The 14,175-nt window shown below is 37.7% G+C and overlaps 3 protein-coding genes across 3 annotated transcripts in view; all 3 read right to left on the bottom strand.

Annotated features, from left to right (window-relative positions):
* Positions 1-22: 22 nt before the first annotated feature.
* LOC124178818 (death-associated protein 1) lies at positions 23-2,411 on the bottom strand. The gene is made up of 3 exons (XM_046562501.1): positions 2,182-2,411; positions 1,792-1,891; positions 23-1,290 (listed from the first exon to the last, which is right to left on the bottom strand). The coding sequence occupies exons 1-3, from the start codon at positions 2,231-2,233 to the stop codon at positions 1,134-1,136; spliced, it is 309 nt and encodes a 102-aa protein (XP_046418457.1). The 5' UTR covers positions 2,234-2,411; the 3' UTR covers positions 23-1,133.
* A 1,028-nt stretch (positions 2,412-3,439) lies between these two features.
* LOC124178815 (proteasome subunit beta type-5) lies at positions 3,440-5,732 on the bottom strand. The gene is made up of 5 exons (XM_046562497.1): positions 5,529-5,732; positions 5,097-5,247; positions 4,627-4,839; positions 3,768-4,001; positions 3,440-3,643 (listed from the first exon to the last, which is right to left on the bottom strand). Exons 1-5 carry the CDS (start codon positions 5,670-5,672, stop codon positions 3,534-3,536), a joined length of 852 nt encoding a protein of 283 aa, XP_046418453.1. The 5' UTR covers positions 5,673-5,732; the 3' UTR covers positions 3,440-3,533.
* A 3,337-nt stretch (positions 5,733-9,069) lies between these two features.
* Positions 9,070-14,175, bottom strand: part of LOC124179243 — a 37,377-nt gene continuing 32,271 nt past the window's right edge. Inside the window, exons 7-9 of the mRNA XM_046563468.1 lie at positions 12,628-12,820; positions 12,013-12,311; positions 9,070-11,854 (exon numbers count right to left, since the gene is read on the bottom strand). Coding sequence (XP_046419424.1) covers positions 12,031-12,311; positions 12,628-12,820 — 474 coding nt within the window. The 3' untranslated portion in view covers positions 9,070-11,854; positions 12,013-12,030. The remainder of the gene's footprint in view (positions 11,855-12,012; positions 12,312-12,627; positions 12,821-14,175) is intronic.

Here is a 14,175-nt window from a genome sequence, read left to right as displayed (position 1 = left end):
AACTTGTCCATTTGAAAAATAGTTAATTGTATGGAAAATTATTTTATTCATCTTTTAAGACAGAATCATTACAAATAAATTACAAGATATTTTGTATGATTTGTCATTTTTCACACAATCAATACACATTCGTATTGCTCATCTGTTTATCATCACCATAGTATTTAACATCACCTCTAATTATTTTTATATAATTAGATACCGGTGTATTTAAAATGAAAATAAAAACAGGTGTTTCGATAAAACCGAACGTGCAAATAATTAGCCCAAGTAAATCCATAACCAGAAATGAGAACCATGTAAGGAAATACATATACCTATTAAAAAACAATAGTAATAATAAACGCATCAAATGCATAGTAGATAAAACAACGAAAGGCTGGAATAAATTCGTAATAATGACTTTCTGTTCGGTATTGGTCCCAAAATAAGAAAAGAAATAATCCACACTTGTAAAACCAAACTTGCATTATTGAAGCACATGAGTGAATCATAAGTATCGTTATATATTGAGAGGTAAATCAAGTATATGTTACACCTGATAGAAACACAATAGCGTGCAATTGAAGAACATGAATGCTCCAAGGTTCTGATACAACATACATACATACATATAATCTAAGCACGTAGGCCAGACATACATGTCCTTTTCGTAAAAAATAAATGTCTTGTCCAATTTTTAGCCAACACCATTATAAACTCTCAAAGCCTTCAGTAGTAAACTGAACACAAACACCACTAAAAATTATCACCTGTCTGGAAGAAGGTCTCACATCATTTTACGCATTTTCGAAAGCCTTATATATATATATATTTCTTTTAATAGTACGGATTTGAAATATGACAGCAGAATATTGAGTTGTTTCAACGAAGAATATCTTATGTATTCAGGAGTTTTGTCACTCAAAAAAATATATCTCTCAAAAATTATAACTTGTTTTATATCTTTCGTTTCGTCTTCACGTCATTAAAAATTATTAAGATATTTCAATTGTTTCTGCCGTTTTCTCATTCAATTTTAAAATAGCGATATTACAATAATTTCACACATTTTTCTCCCTCTCGTTCTTTCGCTTTTCATTAGTCCAGCTACGTCAGTTATCAGTATGAAGATGCTATACTCAGTAATATTTTTACTTTCTTGGCTGCTGAATTATGTTAGGACGAGCGTGAGCTGCACGAGCATCATGAGTTGGAGCTGGCTTCCCGTGGAAATTTTGCACTGCTTCAGGTGGAAAATCAGCATTTCCTCTTGCAGGAGCTCCACTAATCATCATTGTTTTTGGTGGACTGAAAAACGAAAAGGAAAGGTTGCCAACAGTGTAATAAAATCTTAGAATAAAAAATTTTAGATTTACAATAAATGGATATGGAGTAAAGGAAGAAGAAAATATCATATACCACTTCACTGACGGATCAAATTTCGAGTCAGGTGCTACGAACGGTAGGTCTAAAGTAGGAAACAAAAATGGACCAATCTTTCGGAAGGTTGTTTATACCTCATAATGTTCAAAACACAAGAAAAAATATTTAAAAAAATATGAAGTGTAAAACCCGAACGTGCGACCTTCTTGTAGCAATACTCCACGGTTCTGAGAAAAAAACTCACTATAATTAGTGCTAAAGATGCCTAGTAAATCGGCCACTTATTTTCTTCATATACTTGAAACACTCCTATAAGTACACAGATAATTGACAATTTGTGCAGAGGACACAAACATTTGCATCATTGCCAGTGAAAGGGTTTGAATGAATTTCCACAGATTTGGAGTAGTTCCGTATGATAATTACCTAGTAGAGAGTTTGGCCTCCTCAGATTCTTTGCTCGGCTTAGCTTCTCGGTCCTCCCTGGGAGTTTTATGTTGGGTTATTCTCATACCACCAGCTTTGACTGTAAATAAATGAAAGACGTCTATTAGAAGATATTTTCGATGGAATAGAAACGAATTGGAAAATAGAGCTACGTTAGTTCACACTGACATGCACGGAGTAACAAAAGGCACGCGGGCATACATACATACAAGTATAGATTTCTGAAAGTACGCTACGAAAGTGTTAACGTCAACATAGAGCGCCCTGTCACATATGTATGACAAGGATGAATAAGCGATTCGATTATCCGTAAACAGGGCTTGGCGGATTTTCGTGAAGTTATTGTGTGAAAATGCGTTTGATAATTACCTGCCGGGGGATGTCCACCTTTCAGTTCGCAGCATTCTTCGGCGGCAGACATAATTGACGGCACGGTGGTACAAAGCAGTACAAAGTAGAGTAACGCAAGTATGTAGGCGATCGTTAATGTCGCATATGTTGATACAGATTTTTATGTAGTATTCAAACGCTGCAATATGTTCGCGATGGCGCTTGGTATGCAGTATACTTATGTATGTCCAGCCGTCGCAGTTGATTGCAGTCTATGCAGCACTACGCAGCAATTGAAATTGGTGTGCAGCAGAAGGCGCTGCTGGGTTTATGACAAAGAAGCGTGTAGCGCTGGCATCCAATCGCGTCAGCCGTCGGTTATCCCGTAAATGTGGTTGTGGGTATCACGCATTTACGCCACGTGGACCTTTCGAAACACGTCTGTGTCCCTTCATGCATCAAGACTTCAACCCTGTGTAGTTATCAGATTGTAGGAGGAATGAGAGCTCCGCGGGAAATTTTTTACTTTATTACAAAATAAAAAAAAATAAAAATTTCACTTCATTGATATATACGATGTCGTCCCACTGCGACAAAACCAATGAATTGTAATAATTATATTTCAGTGGACCCGAACGACCGCACGAGAGACGCGAACGCGACTCTTGGCTAGACGGCGAAAAAGCTACGGAGATACATATTTCTGGAAAAAGCGCGGTTAGACGATCTCTGTTCTTATGCAAAGTCGCGTATTCGATGGAAAAGGACGAGTCGTGATCGGCCGGACGCAAGGGCACTCACAATATCAACGCAATTCGCGGTACTGTGTGCGAATCAGCCAATCTGCGTCTTTTAATTTTTTTTTTTTTTTTTCAGTGGAAAGAAAGACGAGTAAATTTTTTTTTCCAAACTTAACAGTCAACACAGCAATAACACAGATACATTGTATCGTGTCGATAATATGTTAAATTTATAATCACATGTACTTTGACTGTTGCTGATCATTCAAATTGCGATAACGACTCAACTCATCTATTTCGTTTGTCCGTATCATTTGTTCATGAAATATGCACTTTGATTATCGGAATGAGGAGTACTGCAATATGAATCACAGTGCAAGCATAACATAAATGTTCATACAGCGTCATTCATTTGTTGCCGAACGAGAAAGCGACTCCCGTAGCTGTTTTATCAGCGATTCTCTCTGATCGGGGTCTCACGTTCAGCAACAAATCAATGAACCTGTATATTTACAATGGAATATACTTTATGTTAGAGATCTGAGATATAGGTATAATTTATGCAATACGAAAAAACTTTTAATTAATTACAAAATGACGATTGTTTGCAATACAATATATTCTTGAGGATACACTTGAATGAAAATTTTATTACTGTCGTACATTTCTCAGCTTCTCTTTGTCTTCCTGATACTTGTAATGAAGATCCTTGCAGTCCTCGTCGGAAATGTGAACCCATCCAGTAGATTTCATGTGATAAACTGAAATTAACATATATTTACAATCGAGTGATAAATAAAATTATGGTTAATCCAAAAGTTGTATTGTAATTATTATCGGAATTCACAACAAATTGGGGAATTCGATTACAACTGCCACTCTTACCTCGTATTATACCCCCAGAGTACGCATCCCTGTGAGTGGCATGGTAAATGGACCTTCTCCCTAATTCATAGGCTTCTTCATCTGTCAAGTCCCAGTGGTAACCGGAATCCAAAACGCCAAAGGCGTATACAGAGCCAGAACCAACACTAAACACTTGACCGGCTGTTCGAGTTCCTTCTGAATCAACATAGTATAAGCCAGGCCCTCTTTTATCCCAGCCGGCGATCATCATTCCTGTTAGTGACAATAATATTGGCAATTTTATTAATGAAAACTTATTTTCTCTATCATAACACACTAGAACCTCGCTTAGCTGATTTTCGATTAACCGAGATTCCGATTATCTGAGACACCCATTTCACCCCAGCACACCACATTAACCGAGGTGTATCCTCGGATAATACGAAGAACCTCGGATGAAACGGAATAATGTCGTGTGCCTATGTATGAAATAATCATGCATCGCTCTGTTTTGAATATGCTGTAACATGGCATTTCTTGAGCTGGTCGGGTAATCGTCCAGGATCCCGATCCAGTCCAAGCCGTGAGACTTTTATTTGGGACCCGTTGGAAATGCCCGTCACAATACATAAACTTAAAAACATAAAAGTTTGTTGCAATTTTATGCATTCCGAGTTATAAATTCGACAATTACTTTTCTGGATTTAAGCAGAGGGAATATAACGATGGCTTGAATTGTGAATGTTTTTCGTATTATCCGAGATTGAAATTACATTATCTATATTCGAATTGTACATTGTGCAATGTTCTAACTAATTCAAGTACCTAAATCTCATCTTAAACTATGATGTCCGTAGGACAATTCATCTTCATGAATTCATGAACCAACGCAACATACCCATAGAAAGGCCCATTCCTTTATAATTGTAAACCATGTTGGACATCAGTTTGCTTGCAGCAGCAACAGAGATTCGTTCTCTGTTTCTAAGCTCATACATTCGGCATTGCTTTGCCAAGACACGATCCCAGTAGACGCAGTCAGCAGCACCACCAGCTAGTGTTCCCAAAAGATAGTCATTGATCTCAACGATCTTCTTCATGCTCTGAGACCCTGCAATGAATATAAAATGATTGAAATTTCCTCCTGTGCTGTAATAAGGATGTCAAGGTATAAAATTATTTCAATTTAGGATCGCAATGACAAAATGGTGTATCGTCATAGTCTTTATTATCTCGTACTCATGCGCTAGTGGTTGCGCCCCTTATTTAAGTTTACATCAGAATGTAATTGTCCAATTCATAAAAATGTTGTTTGAGTATCTGGTACAAGACGTGGCTACAAAATAAAATTACGGCTGCTGAACTTACCAATAAATTGGCCACCAGTAGCACGCGAATCCACAGCAAGAACGACGCCACCTTTGTAACGAAATCCAAGGGTCGTTGTGCCATGATCGAAATTTATTTTCAATTTTCTTCCATTTTCATCGGTCGAGAATCGAGACAAATTTTCAGCCGGCTATTGGGTGATTAGTTTAATGTTTAAATGGGTTAAATAGAGGTTAGGGTTAGCCAATCATCGATGGATGGTACGAATTATGTGCCGAATAAGTAGTTATGAAGTGTGTAAGTTTTGGGAATTAAAGGAACGCAACAGCAGATGTCACAAATTTTTGGCAGCTCAATATGCTGTACTCAGTATTTGGAACTGAACAGTCGATTCATGAACAGGGTAACGGTGATGATGATGCACTTTACTATGAACTGTCAAACTCGACAAATATTAAAGATAATACGTACGTTTGCGAACGGAGGCATAGCCAAATTCAAGTTGTTGCTGAAATTCTTGCTGTAGGCTTCAATTTCCCCTTGAAAATTGTCATTATTTCTGGGTAAATTAAAATCCAAGTAAGAATTTACTCCGCAAACTTCAGCGAGCGCCATGTCTGATACTGTAACAATCACGAACTACCTTGTCAACTCTGCGAAGAACCACGAGTTGCCACCACTTGCCACCACAGACGCCACAGAGCTCTACAGAGCTCTAGTGCTCTCACTATGCCGCGTCATTGAGTAACAATCATTGTATAACTGCTATATCGTGCAATTTTTCGTGCCAGTTCGGTTGGTAAGGTAGGCAAAATGCTCATCCGTAATTGTAGCAATTTGGCAGTGTTTGATGGTAAGTGATTACGTCAATAGGTTCAGTCGGTCACGTTTGGGTATTTTATTCTTGTTTGAATACGATTATTCAATGCCTGCACTTTTCGACTCGTCTTGTGCGATTTTAATGTGAAATCCAGTTGGTGCAGTGAAATGCAGCAACTTCTCAACGATCCTTCAGCTTCCCTTACCCAAAAACAAACCCAAAAACAAACCTAAGTTTCAGCCTAATGTATGTTAGGTATGTAACTTGGTGAGGCCAGATTTTCACGGACAGCAAAATACTGCCGCAGTATTTTGCTGCCGTGAAATGCCAAGAAAATAGGTAATTCGCAACCACTGCGCGCCAGGTAGCGCTAGAGTCCGTTTTGCAGGGACTCTTAGTAGCGCTTCTCTAATTTATTGTCATTCCTTTTGGTGAAAAGCTCGGCACCAAAATACTGCGGCAGCATTTTTAGCCTAGGCTTTGATTCTTATTCGATTTCAAAGAGATTGCAAAAAGTTACATGGAAATCCATGCAGCATCCGCGTAGTCTGAGGTGAATATCTAGCGCGCCTCGACTATTTGCTGCCCGTGAAAATTCAGCCTGAGTGGCGCCTTCAAGTTGAAGAGTCTGGGGGTGCAACAGTTTTCTGTAATTCTCTACCAGCGCCATGAGGTATGAAAGAAATTTCCGAAAATCTTTGCAACTTTATCTAGCTGTTTAAAAGTTTAAATGTATACTTTAGGGAGATGAATGCAAAGGGCGAATATAGGGCACATGACCCGATAGTAATCGCTATTGAAGTAGGGAATCGCACAGTGTGTATATTACATGACACAGAATATCGCTTTTATTTTGACGTTAACAACTAGAGTTTGTTACAGACTTCTTTTATACGTATTCTTTGCATAGTGTGTATAGACTTCAATTAAGAAATTATTTTGATTGTCAATTGTAGATATGCAGGTGCTGTTCAATATAAGATGATATACCTATACATTATTGTATGAGATTCTAAATAATTCTCTAGCCGCCGTATTGAAGGATTGAGGAAAGTTTGATCGAACGACAGATGTGTGAATTTTCTGAATTAGGTGTAATATACAGTGTTACATCGCAGTCAATATTTATCCCTGTATAATGGATGTGAGGCGTCTCATAATCAGATGGTGCCGAATTACAATCAGTCGACTCACAATCAGAACCACATCAGTTAGGTACATTTTTGAACATAGAACTCTAAAATACGCATGCTTGACAGGTAGTACGCAAGATTTTGAACGGAATATTGTTGGAATGTAAGTTGAGATTGGAATTTTTATAATAAACATACATGCATCTTGAAGGAAATCACCTTATATATATAAAAAAAACCTCACATTGTCTGCCCGAAAACTTCCTACGATTATGGCTTAATTAAGAATCTCGGGAAACCTGAAGTTTCAATTGCGAATGTTCAATAGTTTACGTATATACATATAGGTGTAATATGATATGCATATATATATATATATATATATATATATATATATATATATACATATACATCAATTTCTTGTAGTGGGTACTCAACTTAATTAACAATAACAGACCCGTCGCACTTTTTACCTTAGTTTGGGAGAAAATTTGTGCTTACAACAATTACCATGCTTGCAGGTGTAGTAAATAAGTAAAACTTGTCACGCGTGTATAAAAATAGATTAAACTTTTAGCGTAATAGATATGATGAATGACGTTGGATACTTGATATAATGTAAATTTACTAGAGGCGAGATCATTACACGCGCAGTGTAATATAGATGGGCATCTGGATAACCATATTATCCTGCATTACACATTTAATATCGAACTGTATTATTTGAGGGAGAGGAGAATGAATATTTGAGATATATCTATATACAGGCAGTGAAGACGTAGAGCACCTTGCACAGACTATGATAATAATAATAATAATATTTGGATTTATACGTACACTTAGGTACCATTTAAATACCCTTCTCCAACATATACATATATTGTACATGTATAACTATTTCTTACGTCTTACGTTCTGCATACATGTATGTATTCGACTATGCTAGGAATTATATAACTTTCGGTTCTTTGAAAAGTCGATATTTCGGCCATTCTACTTTGTATCCCAGATTCCATTTTTTTTTTTTTTCATAGTTATGTATCACATTACGCCGTCAAATTTCATAATACTTCCTTGTATTCATAATTAGAAAATTTTCGAGAGTTACGAATCTGCAAGTGGCGGAGGAGGGGGGGGGGATATAGAATTATAATATTGCGCATGAGTAGAGAAAACCTGAATTTTATGTGAACATTCCGCAGGAATGTGTAATATACCTGCAGATTCTGATATAGATGAGCTTACGCTGAAGATTACAAATTATAGAACTGTCGATTGGCCATGCGGTCTAGCTCGAAATATGTTGCATACGTTTCGTTCGGGCTGATTCAAATCGACTTCAAATCGTGTTTAATCTATAGTCTATAGCTAGATTGACTATGCAGACAATATTACACTCATGTGGTTCAGGACCTGAATGCAACATAAAACTACGTTGAAAGTATTTTCAGAGGCCTGCTTAACCTTTATTCAAGTACTTATTAACGTATTGCAAACGTTAATACTGTGTATAATAATTCGCATTAGTATAATTGCTGCTTGGATCATGATTTATAAATCATTCTATGCGTATATGTATATGGCACGTATTATAATTTAGGCCGTGTCTACTTGTAGGCATTGTTTTAACAACAATGATCAAGTTTTGTATTTGATTTATGTCCATTATACAAAATCAATATTAAACTAACATTACGCTTGGAAATTCGGGTATAACGTACGAAAAATCTGATCGATAGACCTTACTTTCTAAAAAAGAAACAGAAGCTGTAAACACAATGTAATTAATATATACATGACAATGTATAATAATGCATGATAAATAATATACATGATGTACGTATTGGTATGTAAAATTTGGGGTGTAGAGGGTCTGAATTAGGTGTATAAGCTGCTAATAATTACATGTATAATAATTACGAAAAAAAATCCTGGATTGGCAAAGCGATGACGTATAGTTGTAATATGTAAATTATAGGTACATGAATATGGGTAAGTATGTTTTGCGCCAACTTTATCTGTTATTAGATACACGCGTGAACGCGCTTACTACAATATGAATGCAATTAAACGAAATCACAGGTAACAGTATTAAACCGTTTAACAGAGTGATGAAAATAAACCTGCATACGCCCGTGTTATTACCTACGCAGCGAAAGGTAGATAGAATGCCTTACGATTTGTCCCTGCCCACATGGAATCGTCAACGTTTTGTCGTCTCGTTTTCATAAGGTGAAATAATTAAATGACAAACCGCGTAACGGACGTTGCTCTTCGGCTTTGCGCTTTGGAAAATAACAAAGAGCTGACAGACGAGATCATTGTACGAGCATTGTAGATCGATTCAATTTTCGGAATTTTCTACACAGTTTCAATCGTTACTACGTACATTCCTACCTAATCAAATCCCTACATTGGCTTAACGCCGCAGCCTGTAAGGGAGGTAAGCAGCTTTCTTTCCTTGCATAGATAAAAACCCCCAGTGAAATGTTGTTCTGTAGTTTCGCCAGTATTACCATTTAAAACATTGACGTATAGTATTATTGGTGGATTAGAAACTTATTGGCGAATTGTAATCAAGTTATGATAAACGAGGATTTTGCAGGTAATGGAAAAATTCAACGGTTTGAAGAGAAAAAAGCAATTTGACGTTTGGAAAGAAAATCGCACGAAACGTTGCGGAAATGTTTTGAAACGAGATTCTTTTCGTTCAGAAATACACACAGAATAAAATACCGGATTTATAAGATATTTTCAGGCAGAAAATTTACCGAAGTTGTGTAATAAAAAGTTCTGAAAAGTAATTGGTTTCAAGAAAAACAATTTTCACCAGGGAATGAAGCGAACCACTTACTAAAACTTAATCTCACCCGTTACATTTACGATTGCATTTAATATTCAATCTTAAAGGCGTACCTTACACATTATTTGAGTAATAGGTTACAAGTGTATAAGGTGTGCGGTGCGTTATTAGACGTCTACTTTACACGAATTATTGTATCTATACACGCAGCGAGACTTATTTTTCAATACCGTTGATGATTCAAGAAACTCATTATAAACTCGACGGAGTATTACACCAGCCACGTAGGTATGCATGGATATAGGTATTATATATGTATGAGGTATGTTTCGTCGGTACATGGCATGGGCATCGATATATCAGAAACGAGTAACCGATGACAGTGGTCGATAAACGAAACGTCGGACATTGAGACAGACTTACGATTAGGTGGCAAATAGCCGTTCGTTTCAATACGCATACAATCTACGATTTCGTCATGCGATTTCATCGTTGGTTCCTTAAATGAAATATCATTAATTATTGGTATATAAAATAGTTGTGATTAATAAACCGTAATGATTGTAATGAACTCTTGACGCAAGGTATGATACCCGGACTCGTTTGTCTTAGGATGATGCACTACAAATACCTGCGTAATGTTGATGAATATTATGAATAAATATTTATACACTTAGAGGATTGACCGTAAACGATTAAATATATCTTGTCATCCAACGTCCAACGCAAGAGGTCACGAGACTTAATTTTTATATTTCGAGAGAAGGCAGTATTGTGATGTTTAAATCGAGGAAAGTTTGTTAGTTCCTAATTAAAAATAGACAGATTATTAAGCAAATAGAAAAACTAAATGACGATACGCAAAGCTGCGTTGTAAGACAGTACAAGAGCTTAGACAAAAGATTTGCATGTCGTAAATTTGATACCGGTATAATGACAATTATTCCCGTTACTGATCGTTATATCACACAAGTCGTATCACGGACTAATTTTTGCTTACAGTCAGTGAAATTACACGTAATCTCGAACAGGGCCTTTAGTCCCTGAACCTCGGTTCAGCCGCGTTGAATTGACGAGAATTTGAAGATTGTCTGCAGGTACAAGTGTAAGTGTCGAAAAGATGCCTGGCAAGAGTGGGGGTGGAACGGCGTCGAGTAACGAGCAAGAATTAATTAAATAGCAATCAGCGAATGTGCGATGGAGTGGATATCACTTTAATGTACAAGGGTATAAGACGGATACAATATACTTACTTCAAATTAAAGAAGACTTGGTAGGGGTAGGGGGAGAGGGAAGGCGGCGGGGGGGGGGGGGGTGGGGCTTATACGTATATACAGCGTGCGTACACACACTTGCGTCACTCGCCGCTACAGTTGTGTGGAAGTTACGATTTATTACATTTTATTGCATCAAGCATTGTCGCGGGGAAAAGTTCCCCTCACTGCTCAGAGTACGTAATACCTACTTACCGTCTCGTGAGGGTGTATTTGTAGGCATGAGAGCTGCGTGGTACAGCTTCGGTGATATTGAAACCACCGCAAAAAGTTCGGATATAAAACATTGGGAAAATCATGGATGGGGCGAGAGAGTGAGAGGGAAGAACCTGGGATGAGGATATACGAAATGTATGGCTCATGTATGTACATGCCAAAATTTCACGTGTAATGAAAAAGAACTACAGTCTTTGGACCTGAATGTTTTCGATAGTCGACGTTTCTTCGGAAGGAAGCGTACAATGGCATCCGGGTAAAATATATGTTTGGGTAGTCGAAAAGTGCTTTTTAATTTGATTTACCAAAATATCAATATGAATCCTGTGTTTGTTTTTTGGAGATATTCGCTGCGCACGATTCGACTGAAATTGTTTGGAAATACGGTTAACAACGTGGTGACTTGGTAGGTGCGACCAAATTACAAATCGCAAAAAGCTTTGAAGAAGAATATTTAGCTGCCCGTTTTCCGATCCATCCAAAGCTTTTGCACAAACTATTTACTTGTTTAGGAATTCTTAAATCTCCGTCGTACGCATGGTGGACACTTTCTGCAACGACAACAATTCTCCAAGGTAAATAAAAGAGTTTTCAATCATCGCGATAACCGAAGTCGAAAATTAGGAAACAATGTTAAATCCTACCTTTTAACGGCTGTTCAAACTTGAACGATTTCAACGAATCGGTAGGTGTACTTAATTGGGCTTACGTTGAGCTAGGCGATACTTCACAAGACGTGGAGGTTCTCGCAGCTCTTGCTCTTCGTGTCATTAATACACATCTTGCTTAATATTTCACGGGCAAGATTCAGGCTGAGGGCTGTTTTGCTCGCGTGCAGCTTAACCAGCATTTTTCCCTTGCTGCCCTGACGACGCAGTTTCTTGTCCCGGGACTCCCGCAGTCGGATCTGCTTAAGGACCCCGACGAGGAGCTCGTCGACGTTGTGCTGAATGCCACTCGACGTTTCTATGAATTTACACTCCCTCGAAGTAGCAAGCTGCTTACCCTCTGTGAAAAACGCATCGGAATTCGATCCGGATTATACAGGCAACCGCTGCAGCGTACAAGAACGCGAGCAACGCACGGACAACGTTCGTCGTTATTAAAAACGCAAAAAAAAAGAAACAAAAAAAAAAAAAATTGTCAATACTACAGAGTCGAGTGAAGGCGGTTGTTAAGTTGGCTACGAATAAATCAACTGCTTTCCAGTGTATAAAAGTTACGCCGATTTATCACGCTATTGACAAAAATCTCAGATTACTCACCTATAAATCAGTCGGCAAGGACGGGTGGAGGCACGACTAGTACTGAATAAGCAACTCACCGTTGGCTGTGATTGTCCGGCTTCGGGCCAGGTCAGCCTTGTTTCCAACAACGATGACAGCGCGTTCCTGGGTGAAATGCTCTCGCCATAGATAGTTAAGGATCTCTTCGGCCACTTCGAAACTAGCACGTGATACTATCGAGTAAATAACTATGCAGGCGTGTGGCTCGTACGTCGATAAAGAGTTTTCCACCTGAAAATTGAAAATATTGATATTTCAATACCGTTCACGTGCGCCTTTAATATTCCATCGCTCTAAATTCAGCCCGTCTCTTCGCAAAATCCATCTTACATTACAACGCACGTGCAAACGAAACTCAATATTTGAAACTGACGTTTGAATTTCGTTACATACATTATTCTATCAACTTGCCTATTCTCGTATCTTTCGGGCTCTCGGACGAAAAATTGAATGGTCTGATCGGAGAACCAGACGCAGAAACCAGATATAAATATTAGGGAAACTGAGATATTTTCAGTAAAGATTAGACGAGAAATTTCTGCAAACTTTGTCATGAAAACATTTTTTCACGAAAGGGACACTGATTATCTGCACATTGAGTCGAATTGTGTAATTCTGAAATTTCTGGATATTCGGTAAGTCGACTTTATAAATAATTTAATAAGTAAGTATAATTGCATCAAGTCACGAGCGTGAATAACGTATCAATGTAAGTTTTCCTATCTCTCTTCCATGGAATATCGAAGGTGTGAATTGAGTTGAACGAAATTCCGGCGAGTGTGGTAACATTACAAGTCAACGCTCTCATCGAGTGATCGATTAATGCTACGCGATGAATCGAGGTACAAAAGAATCGCTCTACTCTCTAACACCCACGATTCCTGGTGAATAGCTAGCCTACTACGTCCCCTTGTCCGTAAATTCCTGTAGAGGATTTAAGGAGAACAGGTGGCGAAAATAGGCCTAACATTGGATAAAATTCAAATGGCACTTGCGAAGAACAGAAACAACATACGTATATTTAGTTTTTTGCGACATTTTTATTGGAGTTTTGGCTATAAAATTCAGTGGTCAAAGTTTGAAGAATTTGAATATTTAAGGGAGATACGGGCGGATAAATAAGACCACGCGTCTCGTGCTCTGCTCCCTTATTGCCGCGATTCCGAGTGAACGGTTACAGTTTACGGCAATTTTTAAGCGCCATTCTCTTCGTGGGATGTTTCTCAACAGACTGTACCAAATTTTTTTGAAAAAATAGAAATTAAAAAAAAGGCGATCAAAATTTGAGAAGCATCGAAAAGTGAATGACATTTGCTGTAATAACAACAATACTGAATTGTTTTTCTTTACGCAGACGTTGATTCAGTTTGTAGAGAAAGTTATTAGCTGTATTTCAAAAAAAAAGAACACGGCGACATCTCACTGCGTTCTGGAGTTGTCGTGGAAAATTAATGAGAAACGTTGTTTTGAGAAAAACGCGTGAGTTTTTTTTACAAATACCATTGATATTCACTATAAAAAATGTGACAAATGACTTCAAAATAAGAAAAATTAGACAAGTTTTTTCAATTGTTCATAAACGTCAA

Source organism: Neodiprion fabricii, chromosome 3 (genome assembly GCF_021155785.1).
Source record: "Neodiprion fabricii isolate iyNeoFabr1 chromosome 3, iyNeoFabr1.1, whole genome shotgun sequence".
NCBI lineage: Eukaryota > Metazoa > Arthropoda > Insecta > Hymenoptera > Diprionidae > Neodiprion > Neodiprion fabricii.
This window is presented reverse-complemented; position numbering and strand designations above follow the sequence as displayed.

What these genes read in the sequence shown, in the direction of transcription:
- LOC124178818 (XM_046562501.1), bottom strand. Translation starts at nt 2,233, where the DNA reads ATGTCTGCCGCCGAAGAATGCTGCGAACTGAAAGGTGGACATCCCCCG. An exon ending in AGGTGGACATCCCCCGGCAG is followed by an intron (nt 1,892 to 2,181) that starts GTAATTATCAAA and finishes ATTTATTTACAG; the next exon opens with TCAAAGCTGGTGGTATGAGA. An exon ending in GAGGCCAAACTCTCTACTAG is followed by an intron (nt 1,291 to 1,791) that starts GTAATTATCATA and finishes TTCGTTTTTCAG; the next exon opens with TCCACCAAAAACAATGATGA.
- LOC124178815 (XM_046562497.1), bottom strand. Translation starts at nt 5,672, where the DNA reads ATGGCGCTCGCTGAAGTTTGCGGAGTAAATTCTTACTTGGATTTTAAT. An exon ending in CTATGCCTCCGTTCGCAAAC is followed by an intron (nt 5,248 to 5,528) that starts GTACGTATTATC and finishes ATCACCCAATAG; the next exon opens with CCGGCTGAAAATTTGTCTCG. An exon ending in CTCTGGGGGTATAATACGAG is followed by an intron (nt 3,644 to 3,767) that starts GTAAGAGTGGCA and finishes TGTTAATTTCAG; the next exon opens with TTTATCACATGAAATCTACT.